This window comes from Myotis nattereri, assembly GCF_964212035.1.
Source record: "Myotis nattereri genome assembly, chromosome: 14".
In the NCBI taxonomy this organism is placed as follows: domain Eukaryota; kingdom Metazoa; phylum Chordata; class Mammalia; order Chiroptera; family Vespertilionidae; genus Myotis; species Myotis nattereri.
This window is the reverse complement of record NC_138089.1, coordinates 34,853,705-34,872,666: the sequence shown is the minus strand read 5'-3', so window position 1 is coordinate 34,872,666 and position 18,962 is coordinate 34,853,705. Positions and strand designations below refer to the sequence as shown.

Sequence of the window (18,962 nt, the reverse complement as noted above, 5' to 3'; positions counted from 1 at the left end):
TCTGCCAGACCCTCTACGGCTGAAGTGTTCTCCGTGAAAGTGCAAAGAATGCCAACATCCTGCCCAACTGGCATGCCTTAGTGGTTGAGCGTTGATCTATGAACCAGGAGGTCAGGGTTCGATTCCTGGTCAGGGTACATGCCCAGGCTGCAGGCTCGATCCCCAGTGGGAGACGTGATTCTCTCCCATCATTGATGTTTCTCTCTCTCCCTTTCCCTTCCTCTCTGAAATCAATAACTGGCACCCTTCCCTCCTCGACAGGAGGAATGGCAGTGACCCTGAGCCAGCTGTGTATGGACATGCTCTAGCCAACATTTAAGAACCGAGGCACACAGGAGCACGGGGGTGGGGTATGGGGGTACAGTTCAGGGCTGAGTGGTCAGACACTATGACATGGGTGGCTCCCACCCAGTCCCCATCCCATCCCCTTCGCGTTCCTTCTTTCTCAGTGCAGTCTCACCTGTACAGACACCACTTTTAATTCTTATTTTTTATTAAAATACTGTAATACCCAGTGGAATGCAGCAGCAATCCTGGTACAGGGTGGCATAACAAAACAGCCATGTTTACATTTTAAATATTTACGATAACTTAAACATACAGACACACATCATGGTCTTTGGCAGAAAATGTTCACAGCACAAAAAAATACTTTAAAAGAAATACCAAATATTAATCCAAAATATATTAAGTTGTGTGTTTTTTTTTTCCTTTCACAATACTTTTTTACCTTTTTTCCCTCCTTTTTTTTTCTTTTTGCTTTGTAAACAATGCACATGAACCAAATGTATTTTTCAGCTTTAAGAGGACAAGGGGGTTTTAAAAAAATATGCAATTGTCCAGCAAATGCAAATGTTCAAAAAGGAACCATGGAAATAAAATAACACATACAGAGCTTAAAAACAGGAAAGGAAAAAACAAAGATTCAAGGAGAACTAAAAACAGTCAAGACAAACTGCTCAAGCCCACCAATCGCTCTAGGGGCTGAGCTGGGGCAGGGGGGTGGACACTCTTTAAGACCAGAGGTCAAAGTCAGTGCTGCCGGCAGCTGCCACGCGATGCTTCGTTCTAATTCCAAGCACTGGCCCTGCTTCCGGGCGCCAGGCACGGGTAGCTGGAGGAGCCAGCCTCACGGGTGCCATTCTGTGATGGGGGCCCCCTTCAAAGAACTGAGTCACATCTTGTAGCTCATTGACTAGTTTTCACCAGCATCGCTCCCTCGCTCAATCCTTCCAGGTGGGAACAAACACTCTTCGAGAACTGGGTGCAAGGAAGCCGACCGTGGCAGATGTCTGCGTGTGGTGGCTCACTTCATCTGGCTCAGGGTCATAACCAGACGGACAGGATGTCCCAGGGAGTAGCTGTGGAGCCATTGCACGAGGCTGGTGATGGCGAGGGTCCCATGGGCATTTAAAAACGGCTCAAGATGGGAGGAAAAGACAGCGAAATATTCCGTGGATCAACCAGTATCAAAATCCACGGGCCAAGAACTTGAGAACTAACTGGGAGGCTGGTCAGAAGTTCCAGGAACCGTGGCCGCAGGGAAGAGAGCACGGAAGGAGGGACAAGTCCGAAGCAGCACGCTTCAATCTTCTGTTCCACAAGCAAGGGAGTTATGTACAAGCTGCCTAGCAGATCCCAGTCCACTAATCAGCCCCTGCCCACTGCCAGTGAGGGGGTGATGCCGTGGCTTCTGCCAGACTAACACCTTCAAACGGTCCCCCACAGGAGCAAGTCTTAGTGGTCCCAAGGAGGCAGTGAGTAGCTGAGGAGCAGATGAGGTTGGCTGGGACCACACTTAGCCAGAGGGGAACACCATGGCCAACTCCATTACCGAACCAGCCTACCTACTGTCCATGGGCAGCCATCCTTGGAAGTCAGCCCCTAAACCAATATACTCCTTCCCCTCCTCTCTATCAACTGTGGAGGCACAGGGTCCCAGCTCTCTTCAGTCGATACCCCAGCAGCAAGGCTTGGGCAGCAGGTAAAGGCTGAATCCTCATTCTGCATGAGCCTGGGAAGAACGTGGGGCTAAGAAGCAGGGTCTTCTGGGGCACAGGTACATCCCTCTCTCCCTGTAGCATCCTTCCTAAGCTCCTGGGACCAGATGGCCAATGGGAATGAGTGCCCGGCTGGGAGAAGTGGGGGAGCAGCAGTTGGAGGGGCTGCTGGAATGGCCGCGAATGGCAGAGGAGAGCAGGGTACGGTTCCGAGTCCCTGCGGCCCCCACTCCTTCAGATCAGTATCTCCACCATGTCTGACAAGTCCTGGGCTCTCGATGCAGCAACAGAGTCTACAGAGACGAGAGCATAGGCACAAACATTAGCCTGTGTTTCCAGAACACTCTGTTCAACTCTGGTACATCCTGAATACAGGATCTTTCTCCACCAACTTTTCCCGCCCCAGCTCCCAGGGACCTGGGTTCCCATGACTTGGCCAACCAGGCATAATGCTCTGCTCCCTTTCAGCTCTCCACCCAGACTCCCAACCTCCTGCATGGAAGACTCATTTGTTTATAACTTTGAACTCCTTGGAGGGCTTGGAGGGAGAGTGGAGGGCCCTGAGGGAGGCAGGCTGCTGCATTCTTTTCATGCCTGTGGTTTTCTGAGCTGTGAGGCACAAGCAAATATGCAAAGGCTAATGTGAAAGGGAGCAAAAAGTTTAAATGGCATCTTCTCAACTTTCTCCTTCCTGGACTCCTTCGACAGGAAGTCTTCCAACTCGAGAGTGCCATCGGGATAATTAGCCAATCTCCACGGTCTTAGATATTTAGATCGGCAATTAAATGTGTAAGGAAGACTAGGAGAGAGGAGATAAAGTGTCTCCCATGGGGTGGCTTTCTTTCTGAACTCTGGATCTGTCTGTAATCAGGGTTTTCTGTTCCTCTATTCATGCACCCAACCAGCCCTCAAGTTCAAACTGAGGTGGGCCCTGCTGGCCAGGCACTGTGCAGGGCTCCCCTGGAGTGGGGGCAATGAACACAAGGGGTCTGGGAAGGAGTGTGGTACTGAATGTAGTTCGCACCCCAATGTGTCCTCAGCCTGGCTAGGCACAGCAGCCAGGAAGTGGGGACTTACCCAGTGAGGCTGTCCTCTGGCCACTGCTGCACCCCAGAAGGCTGTCGGGCTCCAGTCCCAGGCAGGCCGGGGTGCTGTCCTGGAGGCCGTCAGTCTGGGTGCTGCCATCTCTGCTCCCGTGTTTGGCATGGGCAGGAAGGGGAGCAGTGGCTACTGGCTCCTCCACAGGAGCCCTGTCTGCTGGAAAGGCAGAGGGTGATAGTCATTGCCTCGTCCACAAGATGTGCCCCTCACCCCCCCCCCCCATGAAGAAGGACACCCCATGTTAACTGCACCTATTGTGAGCAAAAGGTGCTGTAGGTTGCTCTTGGTTGGCAAGAACTTCAATTAGGACCAAATATTCGTTTCCAAATGGGAATAACTATCAGACTAGATTGGTTTCCAAAGGTTTTGAGTGATAGAACCCTTCTTTGTAGATTAAATCTTAAAATCAGCAGGGATTCTAGAATTTCTAGGGCATCTGCTTAGAAGGAGTGAGTGTAGGGGGCTTGCCTCAAAGGTGCCTTTGCACAGAGAGCTTTATTTTTACTTAGATGCTAAGTGGCTGGGCACAGAGGGTGATGAAATGTATGGAGGGGGGGCTGCAGCACCCCACTTCACACTGGCGAAGACAGCTGTGGGAGGCAGGATCATTGGAGTTAGCGAGTCTAAGCTGGCTTCCAGGTAAGGGTTAGAAAGCCCTGGTTCCTCTGAGCTTCAGTTCTGGGAGGAAAGGCCTCAGAGCAACCTACCCTTCTACCTATGCCACCCACCAGCCTCTGCTCACCTGCAGCCAACCAGGCAGGGGCATCCATTTGCCGCTCACTAGAGGGGAGCGCCTGCCAGCCCTGGGTCGCTGTTGCTGCAGCCGCGAAGACAGATGGCACGGACTTGGCGGGCCGCAGGGAGCCCTGGGGGGCCTTGCTAGGGTCTTTCCTGGAGCGCTGCTGCAGGACCTTGATCACCGCATCCTTCTCCAGGATCTGGGCGTGGAGCACCTTTAACCTGAGGGGAGAGGTCATGCCCATATCCTTAGACCCTCAGACCCAGCAGCCCCCACCTTTACCACCTGCTAAACATTGGAGGGAAAGCCCTCCCTACAGCCAGGTTGGACCCAAGTGCCCCTGCAGCAGGGCCAGGAGGGGGCCTTCGGAAAGTTCATCAGAGCTCTGGATTTCGATGCTCTAAAAACCACCCCTTCCTAGACCAGCAAAGGCAGGTCATCAGCGGTGGGTTCTGGACTCATCTGACGATAGCAATGGCACAACCCTCGCCCTTGGGTGCAACGCCAGAGCTGCTGACCATCAAATGGGCTCAGTCGATGTGTTTGTGCCTTTGAGTCAAACACAAGACACATGAAATGGAGGGGCCTCTGGCATTATTGTTGGAGAGAAAATGCTAGCTACCCCCAAGCCAGGGACCCAGTCCACATTCTTTCGGAGTGGGACATGGTGTGGCCTCAGTTGGAAAGTCTCTGATTTACATGGTGGAAGGGGAGCAGGTAGAGGCCCTGAGCCTTGCGGGTTCCAGCACCTCCACAGCCAGGGTCTCCTGGGCAGGTCTAGGGCTCAGTTGCTATCTCTGGGAAAGGACAAGCATTCAACGCCTGGTGTGCCCAACACACAGGGCCAGCTCAGAAGTAGGAGGGCCTGCTGAGCCATGTGGGGAGAGGGGACTGTTCATCAGAGGTTAAGGACTGGACACTGCTACCTCCCTCCCCACCTCGGGGGCCCTGGCCTGGCCTGCAATGCCGAACCTGCTTTCCATCTCCTGATGCCTGTGGCCGCCGGCGAGGAGGCCCTCATTGAAGCTGCTGCTGGGTGAGGGCTGGGGGGAGTGTCGGATGAGAGTGGTGTCACGCTGGGCAGCGGCGGTGGCGGCTGCGTCCATGGCAAACTGCCTCATGGCACATTCCTCCAAATACTTCTGCTCCCACTTGGTCATGTCAGCCTCCAGCGCCAGGATCTGCTCCTCCTTCTCCCGCAGTTGCTCTGATAGCCGCAGGGCACTCAGTTCTGGGGACCCACCACTGCCACCACCACTGGGGGTGCCGACCTGTCTCTGCAAAGCAAGGAGTACTGTGGTCAAGGATGAAGGCTGGGGTGTGCCGGCCACTGGTGCTCACCCCCAGAGGACTCTGGCTTATGCCTGTGCTTGTCCAGCCACTCGCAGCACACTCCTCTCCCATCCTGCGTCCACCCAGAGACAAAGGAAGTGGCAAGGACCCCACATCCCTGCCCCAAATCCTGTGGCCAAGGGTGTGGGAAAGACCAGGTCTGCCTCTGCACAGGCGACCAAATCAATTATCCTCTGAACTGGGAAAGCAGCGCTCTGCATAACGCCACTGGGATAATAGGTGTAAACCAGGACAGCACTGACCATACCAGGAGGCTTGGTCATCCTACCTCCGTGGGAAGCGTAAGGCTGGGAGTGGAGACAGAACTCTCTATCTAGTCCGCAAATACCAGAGTTATTTACACCGTACAAAGTGAGGGCAAAGGTTTAGGATCTTTTAGGATCTGGGTGACCATCTCCCTTGATCGTGGGGAGACACATAAGAGCAGCTAGTCTTGCCCTAACCGGTTTGGCTCAGTGGATAGAGCGTCGGTCTGCGGACTGAAGGGTCCCAGGTTCGATTCCAGTCAAGGGCATGTACCTTGGTTACAGGCACATCCCCAGTAGGGGGTGTGCAGGAGGCAGCTGATCGATGTTTCTCTCTCATCGATGTTTCTAACTCTCTATGCCTCTCCCTTCCTCTCTGTAAAAAATCAATAAAATATATATTAAAAAAAAAAAAAAAGAGCGGCTAGTCTTCTATATCAAAGATCCCGAACCACTTTTTCTAGAGACCAAGAACACCAACCCCTGCTGCTCCTGAGGACAGAAGCCCAAGTCTTGAGTCCCCAAGATCAGCACGAGGCCGCGTAGCAGGACCTCTGCTGGGACTGGAGGTTTGGAGGAGCCTGGCAGCCAGGGTAGAGCAGAGGTGACCCTTGCTTTCCAAGGGGGCCTTGCCCGCTCTGTGCAGGGGCTCCCAGGGGCTTTGAAACTGTCCTCCCCAGGGGCTGTCCCAGCGCTGCCACCTCCACAGGGCTCCCCAGCTCACCTGCTGGGCACGCAGGGCCTTGAGTTCCTGCTCCAGGCGCGTGCGCAGACGTAGCTCCAGCTGCTCCCGCTTCTCACATGCAACCTGCAGCTGCCCGAGTGCCTGCTGCAGCCGCTCCACCTTCTCCACGTAGGCCTGCTTCTTGCGCAGCTCCTCCTCCGCGCGCGCCGCCCGGCCCTGGGCGTTGCTCAGAGCCTGCTCCAGCAGCTCGGCGCGCCGCCGCTGGTCCTCGATGGCACCGCGCAGCAGTGCTACCTCCCGTTCCAGCTTCTCCTGCTCCTGCTGCTGCTCGTAGCCTGCAGAGAGAGAGGGGGGCTCGGTCAGTGACAGCGGCCACCCTGGCTGGCCCTACTGGGTGCCCATGGAGGGCCAGGCTCCATGCTGACTGCTGGGTGCGCACACTTGCATCTTACCCACTCAACAACCCTAAGAGCTGGGTACCATTATTAACCCCATTATGGGTGAGGAAACTGGGGCTCAGTTTAGGTTAGGAGTCAATGGCCACGCAGGACCAGGGCCCCGGCAGTTGTCTCTCTAGGCTACATTCTCTCTCTGCTGGGCTATGGCCCTGCCAAGGGAGAGCCCCAAACACTGTCCACTTGTACCAGGTCCCATGCTTTCTAAAATACATTCATTATTTCCCTTGAGCCTCAGAAGGACACTAGAGACTGGCCAGACAGGAACTGTGATGCCCATTTACAGATGAGAAAATGGAGGCTCAGGTGGACTGTGACATGGACATCGCTCAAGTGGGAGGATGGAGGAACAGGGACGAGAACCACCGTTAGCTGCCCTACAAGCTGGGCACCTACACTTCCTGTTCTGCCGAAGCCTCCAATAACAGCCCCTCCGAGGTAGGATGTGTGACCTCCAACTTATAGGGGAGGAAACAGAAGAGCGAATGGTACTGCCAGATGGGAACGCAAGTCAGCCTGGCCCCCCAAACCAGGCTGCTTCTGGCTTTAGTATAAAACCCTGCACCCGGGGCCTCCCAAAGTGGACTCCAGGGCTCATTCTATGGACCCAGCATGCTCCCCCCCGCCCCAAGCCCCATTAGTTTCCATGGCCTGGGGAGACCACTGAGATACGGGCATCCAGGCTCATACAGAAACGCAAACTTGGGAGCCCAACGAAAATGACGATGGTCCAAAGATTTGTGTCTGGGGTTCCAGCTATCCTGACTTTTACATCATCCTGTTAACTGTCCAGGAGAGCTCTGTTCAGAGACCGGCTGGGCAAGCAAGACCTGAGCCAGACCACGGAATCCTTCAGCTGATGCTCTAGGCTTACAGCCACCTCCCAGGCTTGCCTCACCCAGGCAAGCGTGCCCACTGCCTGCCTCGCTGGAGGGCAGAAGGGTTTGGGCCCGGGGCCTGCCTGAAGCACTCAGAGCCACTGGAGTGGCACGATCCCAGCACAGTGGGGTTTCGGCTATAATGAGACTGCCCTATACTGTGCCAGTCAGTGCAGCATCCATGTGGCATGGCGGCCAGTGAGCACCGGAAATGGAGCTGGTTGGAGGGAGAAACTAAATTTTTTGTTTTATTTAATTTTAATCTTGGGGTCACGTGTGGCTAAGTACTACTGTAAAGGACAGTAAGGTTCTGGGACAGAAGACTGGACACTTGGGAACTGGGCAGGCAGAAAGGAGGATTCAATTACTTGGGGCCCTGGGAGAGGAGAGGGAGGTCACAGACAACTCAGGTCAGACGATGGGTTTCTGAAGGCTGGGTCCTAAGCTGGCCTCATGCCTTGGTGTGGAGGGAAAGATGGGGAAGCTCAATATTATAGAAAATTGAGTTGTTCATACTGGGCCGGCTTAGCATTCAGTGAGTGGGTGGAGAGGGTAGGCAGGGCCAGCAGACTGAGAGGTTGTACCTAGAGACAATGACCCTCTCCTGGGTGGGTTCGACAGCACAGCTCGTAGAGTTTGCAGGAGGCCTGTATCTCATCCCAGTCTTATCATAACTGTCCTCCTGTCCTATAGAACTGCCAAGGGGGGTAGAGCTAAGAGAACCAGGCGGCAGGGCTCACCGCCAGGTCCCCAGAAAGGGCCGGGCACGACCAGAGCAGGGAGGGCTGGGGTCTGTAGAGCTGGGGTCTGTGCAGCCTGCCTGGTGGGAGGGGCAGTGGCACTGGCGATGGGGATCACACTTCCCTCCTAGTGGGGGGTGGAGGAGAGGCTGAGGTCACCCAGAGACATTCTCCCTGAGAGTGCCCTGTTTCCCCATGGCTATTAAAGAGCAAGGAAGAGTCGTTTGGCTTTCCTCAGCCTTTGGGGAGGGGTGGGAGGTCTTAGCTTTCTGCTTCCAGTAGCTTCCGGCCACCTCACACACCTCTAGGGCCCTAGCAGGGGTTGGGCGTTCTCAGGCCTTGGCCATCCCCAGCCACCAGGATAAAACCATGGTCCTGCCAGTCTGGGAGGGAATTTTCTGGGTGGAGGAAGCCTGGGGGGGAGGGGGGAGGGGCCAGAACAAGCTGTGGAGGGAGCAGGGGGATGCCCTTTCGCCTTGAGAAATCGGGCCCCTCCTACCCCTCACCTGCACACTCTACTCTGCCTTTGTGTCCACTCTCTCCTCCCAAAGCAGCAGAGGGAAGGGAAGGGCCAGGTGAAGGGGGCAGGGCTGTGCAGCCAGGAAGCAGAGGGGGGACGGCCCACAGCAGAACAGCCCAGCGGCTCTGGAATGCCAGGCATCCAGGTCACCCGCGGCTGTGAGATTACTGGCTCCAGCAAGGAGCCAAGAACAGCCTGGCGCTCACTCCCCAGGGAGCGGAAACGCCTCCAGGCCAGTTCCCCCACGCCCCTCCTCTGCTGGCTCCCAGAAACTCGCAGTGACTTCCTTTGTTTGGCAGATCCAGGGCCCAGAAGTAGGCCTTTCCTACCAGACACCCCTATTCTGCCTCCCCCCAGCAACTGGTCCTCTCCAGACCCCCAAGGGCTGCAGCCTCCCCTTACTCCCCCACCACCCATCACCTCCCTCCTAGACACAAGCCATTGCCACCTCGCTCCACCCCGCCAGTACAGCCCAGCCCACCTGCCCCACCCCACCCCCTTCAGCACTGTGTTCTCCCATTCCAGGCCCTGAACTCTCTCTCCCGGAGGAAGAAGGAGGTGCTGCCAGTCACAGCTCACTCCTCCTGTGGCTCCACCATTTCTGGTCACCCCCTACTAGCCGTGCCAACCACAGTAGGCTTCCTGAAGGTTCCTTCCTCAAGGCCACCCTCACCCAGACACCAGCCACGCCCATTCCTCTTCTTGCACCCCCCCACCCCCAAATATCACTATAAAACAAAGCAGGATCATACAGTAGGAGCTCAATAAATGCCTCTTTGATTGCTACAGCTTCCTGCTGCTGAGCTTAGTGCTTCCTCTGCCCCACCTCACCCCCATGCACCTCTCCTTGAACCTTCCAGCTGTTTCTTCACCTGTGGCCCTCTCCATTCCTGCCTTTCCCACAGAGCCTCTCTCTCTGGCCACTGGGGACCCCCTAGTCACTGGTCTCCAGGGCCAGGGTACCCTGTTCCCTCGGATCTGTGGCTCCTTTACTCTGTTCCTTCCTCAAGCTTAGCCCCCCTCACCTCCAGGCCACAGTACCTTTCCAGGCCTGTTTTCACCCTCTGCGCAACACCTGCCAAGCGCTTAGCACAGTGCAGCTGAGGAATCAATGAAAGACTGAGTGGAATAGCCAATAATCAGCTCATCTGCTCTTCAAGGCGGCTTCGACCAACTCCTGGAGAGAAGCCTCCAGCCCCTTCTGGAGGCTGCACCTGTTGGTTAAGCTCCAGGAACCCATTTTTGCTGTCTTCAGGTGCTGCCATGCTCTGCTGCTTCTCACCTGCGCATTGAGGATCCCCAACCCTTCTGTTGCCTGAAACTTTGGGGAAACTCAGACTCTTCCTCTCTTTCCTCTCACCATCTCCAGAGCGATCCTGCCTCCTCCACTGCCCTACACCTCTGCTTCTGAAGAACCCTGCACTGATGTCAGCACCACAGCTCAGCAAATCACTGCTCGCCAGCTGTCCCTTCTTGTATTCACTGATCTCCCCAATAAATAGAGAACCAAATATTCTTCTTCTTCGGAAGGCATCCCTCGCCCCAAGCGAGTCCAGTGCTCGGTGCATAGTAGGCATCCAGTAAGCCTGTGCTCAAAGCCCTGTTTGACAAGGGGAAGATCCAGGCCTTACTGTCCAGAGCGGCTTCCATGGTCCCACCACCCATCCACCTGGCCAGGCTTCTGAGTGGGACCCCTACTCACTCTGAGCAAGCAGCTTGGCCATCATGTCCTGACTGCCGGCCTGGGCCTCCTGCGTCTTGCTCGCCAGGCGGCGGTTTGCAGATTCCAATCTCTCTGTTTGAAATAAAGAAAAGATGCTTGAGTATCCAATGAAGCTGCCTACCCAGGTGTCCCCTGGAATCCTGTCTATGGGGCTGCATCCTCCAAGGTAAGGATGGACTCATAAGGGAGCCCCGGGATCAGCTCAGGGCCTCATGAGGAGGGAGCAGCTAAGGCCACATAAATGCGAGTTCCACAGGGGGCTCCAAGGTCCAGAACTCAGAACGAGCATCTCCATCAAGGTGGCCCCCAGGGGTCTCAACCTGGTCCTCTTTGAGTCAATTTACACTTCTTTTTGCAGATCCAGCTGGGTGACCGGCTCTCACCTCTAAGATCCCGGTTGAAGTCCTGCAGCCTCCTCATCTCACTGTCCATCTTATTCCGCATGGTCTTCTCCAGGGCCTCCCGCTTGGAAGAGGCTCTCGTCAGGCTCTCGTGGGCCTCAGAGAGCCGCTGGACTTCGCTTTCCAGCTGCAAGAGGCAGACGGCAGAGCTGAAGGGGAGAGCTCCCGGGCTGTGTGTGGCTTCAAAGGCCCCTCCACAGGCCCAGGCTGACCTGCTCTCCATTAGAAAAGGTGAGAGGAGAGGATGAAAAACGAGAGCAAAAAATCCAGGTGGCGACAGTGGGAGGGTCAGAAGCTTGCAGCCTCGGGCCATGGACCAGACTGCTGGGACCAGTAAGCCAGGGTCCTGTCAACCTTCTTAAGGCCCAGATGCCTAATGAACCCAGGACTAGGTACCTCCAGGGTGACTAAACACAGCTTTTCAATCTGAGCCCAGTGGGCCAGCAGTGGGCACAAAAGGATTCTAGCCGTGTTCTGAGGTTTAACCTATTTTAGACACCACAGGACAGCCACGGGAGGCTTGAGGCCACCAGCTAAAGCTGAACACAGAGCAGTAGACCTTCACTAAAGAATGGGGCACTGGACCCCTGTCTGAGTCGCCTCTGCCCAGAGTATTTGCTCCTCTGGCCATCGCCATCCACTGTAGAGGGCCAGCCCGGCCCAGCTGCCCCTCCCACTTGGCTGCTGGCAGGTTCCGCACGTGCTCCTAGCTGGCCTGTGATTCCAATAAGTCGCTCGTTTTTTTCCAAGAGGAGGGGCTTTCTCTTTGGCTAGGATTGGCCTAGAACAGACTTGCTGTTGTGTGGGGGACACAAAGGGCTCTCTGTGGGAGGTGTCCGCGGGAGGGGAGGGGTGCGAGTGTGCAGGGAGCTGGTGAATGAGCTCTTTCTAATCACCCCTGGCCAGCAACTGCTCATGCTCCAGACCTGCTCTGCTGGCCTCGCGGCTGCTCCCCAGCTGTCTGGAGTCAGCCAGGGAGGGTGCATGAGGGATTAGGGGGTGGGGGGCAGAGGGACGAGTAGAAAGCCCAGCCAGACAAGCTTTCAGACTCTGCTGCCTCCCCTTCGACAGCCCACTCCCCAGTCAGCCTTCAGGTCCCTTCCTCCCCCTGGCCCTGAGGCCCCAGCAGGGCCTACCTTCTCCATTCGGCCAGCCTTCTCCGCTGAGCTCTCCAGCTCTCTTTGTAGTCTCTCATTGTCCCTCTGTAGCCTGGCATTCTCCCTCAGCACAGCCTCCATCTGGGCCAGTTGGGCACTGCCCGAGGTGGCCGAGGAGGCCTGGGTGCTTGCTGGCCCCTCCACCCCAGGTGGACTGAGGGACCCTAGTGGGCCATGGCCCAGAGCAGCTGGGTGTGGGGGTGGAAGGTGCTCCTGGGGTTGCTGCAGGTACTGGTACTGCTGCTGCTGGAGGAATACAGGAGGCACCTGGGCCTGCAGGATCCTGGGGAACAGAAGAGATGATGCTCAGAGACTGCACAAACCCCCCCAACCCCAGAGCAGCCCTGGGTCGGCCCAGCCCTCCTGGGCATACTAAAAAGACAAGTCAACTCAGCCTCCCCACAGTGGGAAAGGCCTTTTCCACAAGGTGTCAGCCTAAGACCCGCAAGGGCCAGGAGAGCAGGGCTAGAGGGGATTCGGGCCAGAAGGCTTGCTTCTCTCCCAGCGTCACTGTGGCCGGGGCCTTAGGGATTAGCCTGGGCAGTCCTGGGCTTAAAGAAAACCAGTGCTTAAAGAAGGCATCTTTAAAAATACACACTGGAACCTTCTAATCAAAGGCAGGTTCTTTTGGGGTCTGGAGGCCACATCCATCCTGACCGAGCACACTGCCTTCCAGGTCCCTGGACCACGTGGTGGCTGATCCCCAGCAGCTACCTCTGTGTCTATTATGAGCCTCTAGTGTCAGGCGTCACGTGACGTTAGCACCTGTCAGCGGGGCACACGCGTTTTTCCCTCCTAGTTTGGGGCCCTTGCAGAAACATTTTTAGAAGACTGTGGCTAAGGTTAGAGTGGCGAGACAGAGGTCAGAAGGAGTCTGAGCTCCAGTCTGACAAAGTAGGCACTTAAATCCCCAAGGTGTCAGCATGGCTCTGCTAGATCCTGAGGGTAGGCATCTCTGGCTTCAAGGGGGTTTGCCAGGGACATACAGGCCTGGCAGAGTGCTGGGCCTACAGCAGGTGCTACCATAATGGTGGCCCATCCTCTCCCTCTCCTAGTGGGGACCGCAACTTACTCTCTGTTTAAAGAGTAAGTGTGACCCAAACACTGCATTTCCTTAGGTGGAGGGGCTGCCCCTGGACTACCACCAGAGCCTGAGTTCAGGGACAACGCTTGACTGGCTTCTAGCACTGGTGTATCTCAAGCCTCAGGGTCTTGTGTTGAGGGAGGGAGCGAAGAGCAAGTGGCCTGTGACTCCAAGTGTAAAACAACAGATGGTCTCCGTTTTGCCATGAATTGTCCAATTCCCAGAAACCCCACGAAAACTTAATTCCACTTCTGGGTCCATCATCTCAGTCCTCATGCCCGCCCGCCCCTCACCCCTTCCCCTGCAGCCTGGCTTCCTTGTTCTTCTCCGGACCCTAGGCTAAAAGGCCCTGCCTTCAGTTCCCAACACAGTCCTCATCGGATCGGCTAAGGTAGAGCTTCCGGTGAGCACTGAGCAGAGGGTTACACTGAAATGCCTAGCCCCCCTGCACTGCCTAATGCGGCCTTCTCGGGGTGGCTTCACGGAACGCGCTCCCCCTGCACCGGGCCTGGCAGACACAACTGGCATTCTTTGGGGATGACTTAGCTCCCAGAAAGAATAGCGTCTCCTTTCCCTTCACACTTGCTCTCCCTTCCCTGCCCCCTACCTCCCTTTTTTTGTTCTCCTGCAAACAGTCTACTTCCTTTCCACGATATTATCTTTTCCTGACAGGTTTCAATAAGGCTGGTCCCAAAGAAGAAACCACGACTCAGCTTCCGAAACTTTCCCCAGCCCAGCACTGAGAAGGGAGATAAGGTAGGGGGCCTGGGAGGTAAAGGCTGCGGGGAACCCACAAGGCGCTCTGGTTCCTCCAATACCAACATCCTCGCGTCACTCATTTCTCGAGAGCAAGGACAGGCCAACTGGTGGGAAAGTGGGTGACTAAATGAAGAGTCAGCATGCACGAAGAGAAGCAGACTTTGACCTTGAGCCATCAGAGGAATGGAGTGTGCAGATCCTCAGGCCCCTCTGGGAAGGGGGATCCTGGACCCCCGTGGGATGACTCAGGGTGTGTGAAATGAAGTGTGTGTCAACTTCATTTCTAGGAACCCCTATTTTTGCACTCTCTGGGCTCCCTGTCTCCATGCTTGTCCCTTAGACTCCACTCTCTAGAGGCAGCCAGAGAGGCCTTTTTAAAAAGGTAAGCCCACCATACCCTCCAAAGGCTTTTCTTCACTTAGAATGAAACTCGACGTCCCCCAGCAGCCTCTCAGAGCCTCCACAGAACGGGGCTCATCTAGACCCTGAATCCTCTCCCCCTCCAGCCTGCAGACACATGGATCACAGGGATAAACATGAAAGGAAATGGACAGTAGAGACAGGGCAACTCTGCCCTGGTGCAGAATGGGAGAGGTCTCTAAGGAGGCCATTTGGTCCTCCCTGCCTCTAGTTAGGCACGCCTCCCAATACTCAGAGAAGGAGGTCCCCTTCTTCCCACTTATCTTAGAGCTTGGAAATGATTCCCAACCCTGCCTTTAGCAAGTTCTTTCTGAAACTTAACCTTTAACCCCCTGCTGTAACTTGTACCCCCTGGGAACACTCGTTAGTTGACGGCTATAGGTAGTTAGACAACGGTGTCCATGTCCCAATCAAAGCAAGGGATGTCACCAAGTTCTCCTGTGACCTTGGCCAAGTCCCGCTCTGGGCATTAGCTCCTCCGTCTTGGGAAGGAGCCGTGACCCAAGGGGCTCCGGAGGCTCTCTATCCTGGGAGAACTACCCTGACAGGAAGTCAAGAGCTTGAAAGGGCACGGTGGGCAGTTACCTGACTTCAGCATGCTGGAGGTGTGGGCTGCCGCGGGCGCGGTACCGCGGGTCGGTGACAGCCGTGGTGGTCTCGTGAGCTAGCACAACGTGTGGGTACTGAGGTGGAGGTCCACGGGGCTCCGGGCCCTCGGCATGGGGGCCCCTGGGTGGGGGGCCCTGCTGATTGCGGGCCAGCTGTGGGAAGCTGTGGGAGGAGCTCATGTGGCTAGGGGCCCGGGCACCGTTCCTCTCCAGGGACAGCTGCAGGAGCCGTTCACTCAGGGAGCGCACATGGCCATGCCTCAGCTCTCGCAGGGCCTCGTCTTGCCTCCGATTGCCTCCACGGCCCCCTCGGGGATCTTGGTCACCAACATGTGGCCGGGGCCCTGCCTGCTGGGCCGCATAGTACTGCAAGTGGGCTTTCGCCTCCTCATAGGTGGGCAGCTCCTCACCCTTGCTGGGCTGTGGGCACAACCGGTAGAGGGGATTCTCTGCCAGGTGGGTCTCACCGCCCTGGTGCTCCTGGCCCTGGGGCTCCTGCCTTGTGGCCTGCTGCACCTGGCTGTCCTCAGGTGCCAAAATCTCCAGGGAGGCTTGGGGGCTCCCTGTGCCCCCAGCTCCAGCCCCACCCCGCAGGGCCTGCTGCTGGATGGCCAGCAGCGTGCGTGTCTCCGTCAGATTGCCATAGCGCAGCTGCTCCTGGATGAGGCGGTGCAGGACTGTTCCAGAGGAGTCTTCCAGCGTCCTCATGCTTCCTCAGCTTGCACACACCCACCCAGACAATGGCCAGAGGCACGTGGCCCCAGGGCACCTGGGAAGAAAGAAAGAAGAACAATGAGTGGGGGCACATGGGAAAGGGGCAAACTTTGCCAGTGCTGCTCCTACCGATTAATGCAAGTTATCTAAGCTCTGAGCCTGTTTCTCCATCAGAAAAACAGAAAGACTAACACTTGCTGCATGAAGTTGCAAATTAAAAGAGGCAATGGCTGTTGAGTTCTGGTGCACTATAGTCTTCGGCAAAGGATTGCCATTATAACTATATTCATGGAGACTTACTATGCCTTAGAGAAAGACACCAGTACCTAGAAGGTAATCAACCAGAAACCATAGCGTCCTGCAGTCAGCCACCCATCAAAGACCCTGATGAGAAACTCTAGGACAGACCTAGATCAAATCAAACCACTTAGCTGTCCAGTCCAGGGGTGCACAGGACCCCACTTTATTGGCAGGTGATAAAGAATGAGTCCAATCCAGTAGAAGCCGTGGGCAAGCAGCCCCTAACACCCTCTAGATTAAATAATGCACGTCTGAGCTTTTAGCTAACTGACCACCCTTTACCCTGCGGAGCCCTCCTTGTCATGGGATGACCTTGGCAGTCACTCTGCAAGGTAAATAGAAAGAAGGAGAAATGATTCTGGATTGGTGAATAAGGGATGAAAGAAGAGACACTACAATAGGGCAATGGTTCTGTGAGATGAGGCAAAAAGGTGCGACCCATCAAGGTTTGTGGGTCAGTCACAGAGCCTGTGTGTGTTGACAGTATCTGTATGGGCACTCAAGGGAAAAAGAAAGGAAGGACAATGTCTTTGAGTTTACAATTACCATCAGTCACAACCACCACCATCACACATACACACACACACACACACACACACACACACACACACACACTCTACTTAGAAAAGCCTCCTATGATCCTCTAGCCACATAGCAGATGGGCTCTCAGCATCTGGACATCAGTAACACCCACTTGAGCCAAATGGAGGAGTAAGGGAAGGAGGGGGTGGCTCTTGGTTGCCGGGACCTGGAGCTGGAGGCTGGGGGCTGTGAGTGCAGGGAGATTACGTCCTGGGGAAGGTGTTCCCTTTGGAGCTTGGGCTCCCAGTGGCTCATGCCTGGAAGGCGGCCTTCCTTTCCACAGCCTCCTCCAACACAAACCTCCACACTGGGATTCAGGGAAAGCCAAACAAAACCCACACCTCCACAGGTCCTGTGTGCATGGGAGGAGGGGAATGGGAGGAATGTGGCCCTTCCTTTGCCACAAAACTAGATCCAGTGGCTGCTGCATTGCGCTTGGTAGGTTGTCAGCGCAGCCATTCCTCCTCCACTCCCTCCTCCTAGCTGCCCACAGCTGAGGAGCAGGAGATAAGTCTGGAGGACATCTCTGTCCCCATCCTTCCTGGCACCCAAGCATGCTGTCCCCTCCCCCTATACACTCCTGGAGTGGAGAGGCAAGACTTCAGGGCCACCAGAGGCAACACAAACAAGAATCAGTTCGCCCTAGAGCAGCGATTTTCAACCGCTGTGCTGCAAGGAGGCACACTGGTGTGCCACAGGAATTTTTAAAACATGCAATACCTGACTATTTAGTCCGGGGCACTGACCTCTTTTCCCTTAGATTGCCAAATGAAAAAAACGACAACAGCCAACACAACAATAGCCCTCCAGTGTGAATGAATCAAAATTATATCTATTTTTTTTTGCCAGATCGGCAAAAAACAGAATTTTCTTGGTGTGCCGCAGAATTTTAGCAATTAGTTTATGTGTGCCAATAAATGAAAAAGGTTGAAAATCGCTGCCCTGGACTTTCACCCGCCAGGCACTTCCTAAGTCCCTCACTGTCTGCCTGACAGGGGACAGATTCCCGGCCACCTTCTCCCAGCGATGTGCCCGGGAGCAGGGAACCCCTCCCTCCGGGCCTCTCATCCCGAGTTTGCGCTCGTCAAGACCCTCAGATGCACATCTTTTTAGCCGAGCCGTTACTGAAATCTGCGCCCCCACCGCTCCCCCTCCGCGGTTCACGCCGGCCGCAACAGCGCGCCGGGGTCTCGGAACCCCTCCTCTCCAAGCCAGCACCCATCTCCGGCCTTTGCCTGGGCTCACGCTCGCCTAAGAAAAGAGTGAGGGTCTCCCCAACCGCACCGCAGCCGGGGAGCCCGCCCTACCCGCACTCCCAGGCGACTACACGCAGTCGGGGGGCTGTCCGTGCGCCTAGAGCCAGCGGGCGAAGGTAGCCGTGGCCCAGGGAGGTCTTGTAAGTGTCGCGGGCCCGCCTCCTTCCCTCCCTCGCCAGCCCTCTTTGTTTTCCGAATGCCCCAGCGCTGACGTCACCGGGCTGGACGGCAGGCTGCATTCTTTCTAAGTGAGAGCCAAATCGTGGCTCCAAAGAGGCTTTTCCAAGGAAGACAAAGAGGAATTCTTGGGCTAGTTGGGGGGCAAAGGCACCTGTAACCCCCACCGAATCAAATCAGCCCCAGGGCCCTGAGCCTTGAATTCGAAACGGCGCCTCTAGTGCTGTTCCGCGCCCCTCTCCTCGACTCGCGACCCAAACACGAACCCCGCTCTCCCCAGAGGCTGCCCAGTTCCCCAGCTCCAGGGGACCCGCGCGCCTTCGAGAAGTCCCCCACTGCGGGCGCACGGGGCGGCCCCCTGGGGGCGGGAGGCCCTTGCCCACCTTTGTCACTGCCTAGAAAGGGCTCCCTTGCCCCCTGATGAGGATGCTGGGTCCGCCGAGCTCCTGCTCGCGGAAAAGACCGGGCCGCGCCAGGGCACGGGATTCGACTGGGGCGCGTCCCTGCCGGCCCCGTGCGCTGCCTGAAGCGCCGATCGGCCTTCCTTACCGCTGAGGCCCGCGGTGCTCAGCGCCGTCAGACCCGACGACCTAGCCCGGCTCTTCTCGGCTCAGCTCGGCGGCGGAGGTGTGCACTCGGCGGCGGCGCCGATGCTCTGGCCGCTTGGGCCCCAGCGCGCAGCCTCAGGGTCGGCCCGCGCTGGAGGCGGCTGCTATGCCAGGAATGTGAGAGTTTCAGGTTCCCCCTAGGGATCAAAGCGAACCACAAATAACCTCTCAGCGCGCCGCCTCCTCCGCCCTCCGCCCTCCGCCTCCTCCCGCTCCCTCCTCCCGGCCCCCACTGTCCTCCGGGGAGGCGGTGCTGCGGGCCTGGCGCGGGGCTGGCCCCCAAGCCCTGTTCCCGGGCTGCTCTGGGCTCTACAGGATGCACTGCGCCCCTCCCATCCCGCTCCCCCTTTCCGCTCCCATATGCTTTGCCTTCGGAACTGCTAGGGGCAAATTAATCCGGCTCAGTCCAATACCTTCCCCAACCCCGTCCCCGCCCCGCCTTCCTATCACCCCTTCA

The 18,962-nt window shown here is 56.4% G+C and overlaps 1 protein-coding gene across 1 annotated transcript; it reads right to left on the bottom strand.

The window, feature by feature from the left end:
* Positions 1-496: 496 nt before the first annotated feature.
* Positions 497-18,722, bottom strand: AMOTL2 (angiomotin like 2). The gene is made up of 10 exons (XM_081106522.1): positions 18,447-18,722; positions 14,846-15,637; positions 11,977-12,280; positions 10,823-10,967; positions 10,419-10,511; positions 6,163-6,458; positions 4,813-5,117; positions 3,844-4,061; positions 3,078-3,257; positions 497-2,293 (listed from the first exon to the last, which is right to left on the bottom strand). The coding sequence occupies exons 2-10, from the start codon at positions 15,574-15,576 to the stop codon at positions 2,235-2,237; spliced, it is 2,331 nt and encodes a 776-aa protein (XP_080962648.1). The 5' UTR covers positions 15,577-15,637; positions 18,447-18,722; the 3' UTR covers positions 497-2,234.
* Positions 18,723-18,962: the final 240 nt, after the last annotated feature.

Coding starts and splice junctions, on each gene's coding strand:
- AMOTL2 (XM_081106522.1), bottom strand. CDS start 15,576: ATGAGGACGCTGGAAGACTCCTCTGGAACAGTCCTGCACCGCCTCATC. Junction 10,512..10,822: donor CTTCAACCGGGATCTTAGAG/GTGAGAGCCGGT, acceptor TATTTCAAACAG/AGAGATTGGAATCTGCAAAC. Junction 4,062..4,812: donor CATCAGGAGATGGAAAGCAG/GTTCGGCATTGC, acceptor CTCTCCCCTCAG/GTTAAAGGTGCTCCACGCCC.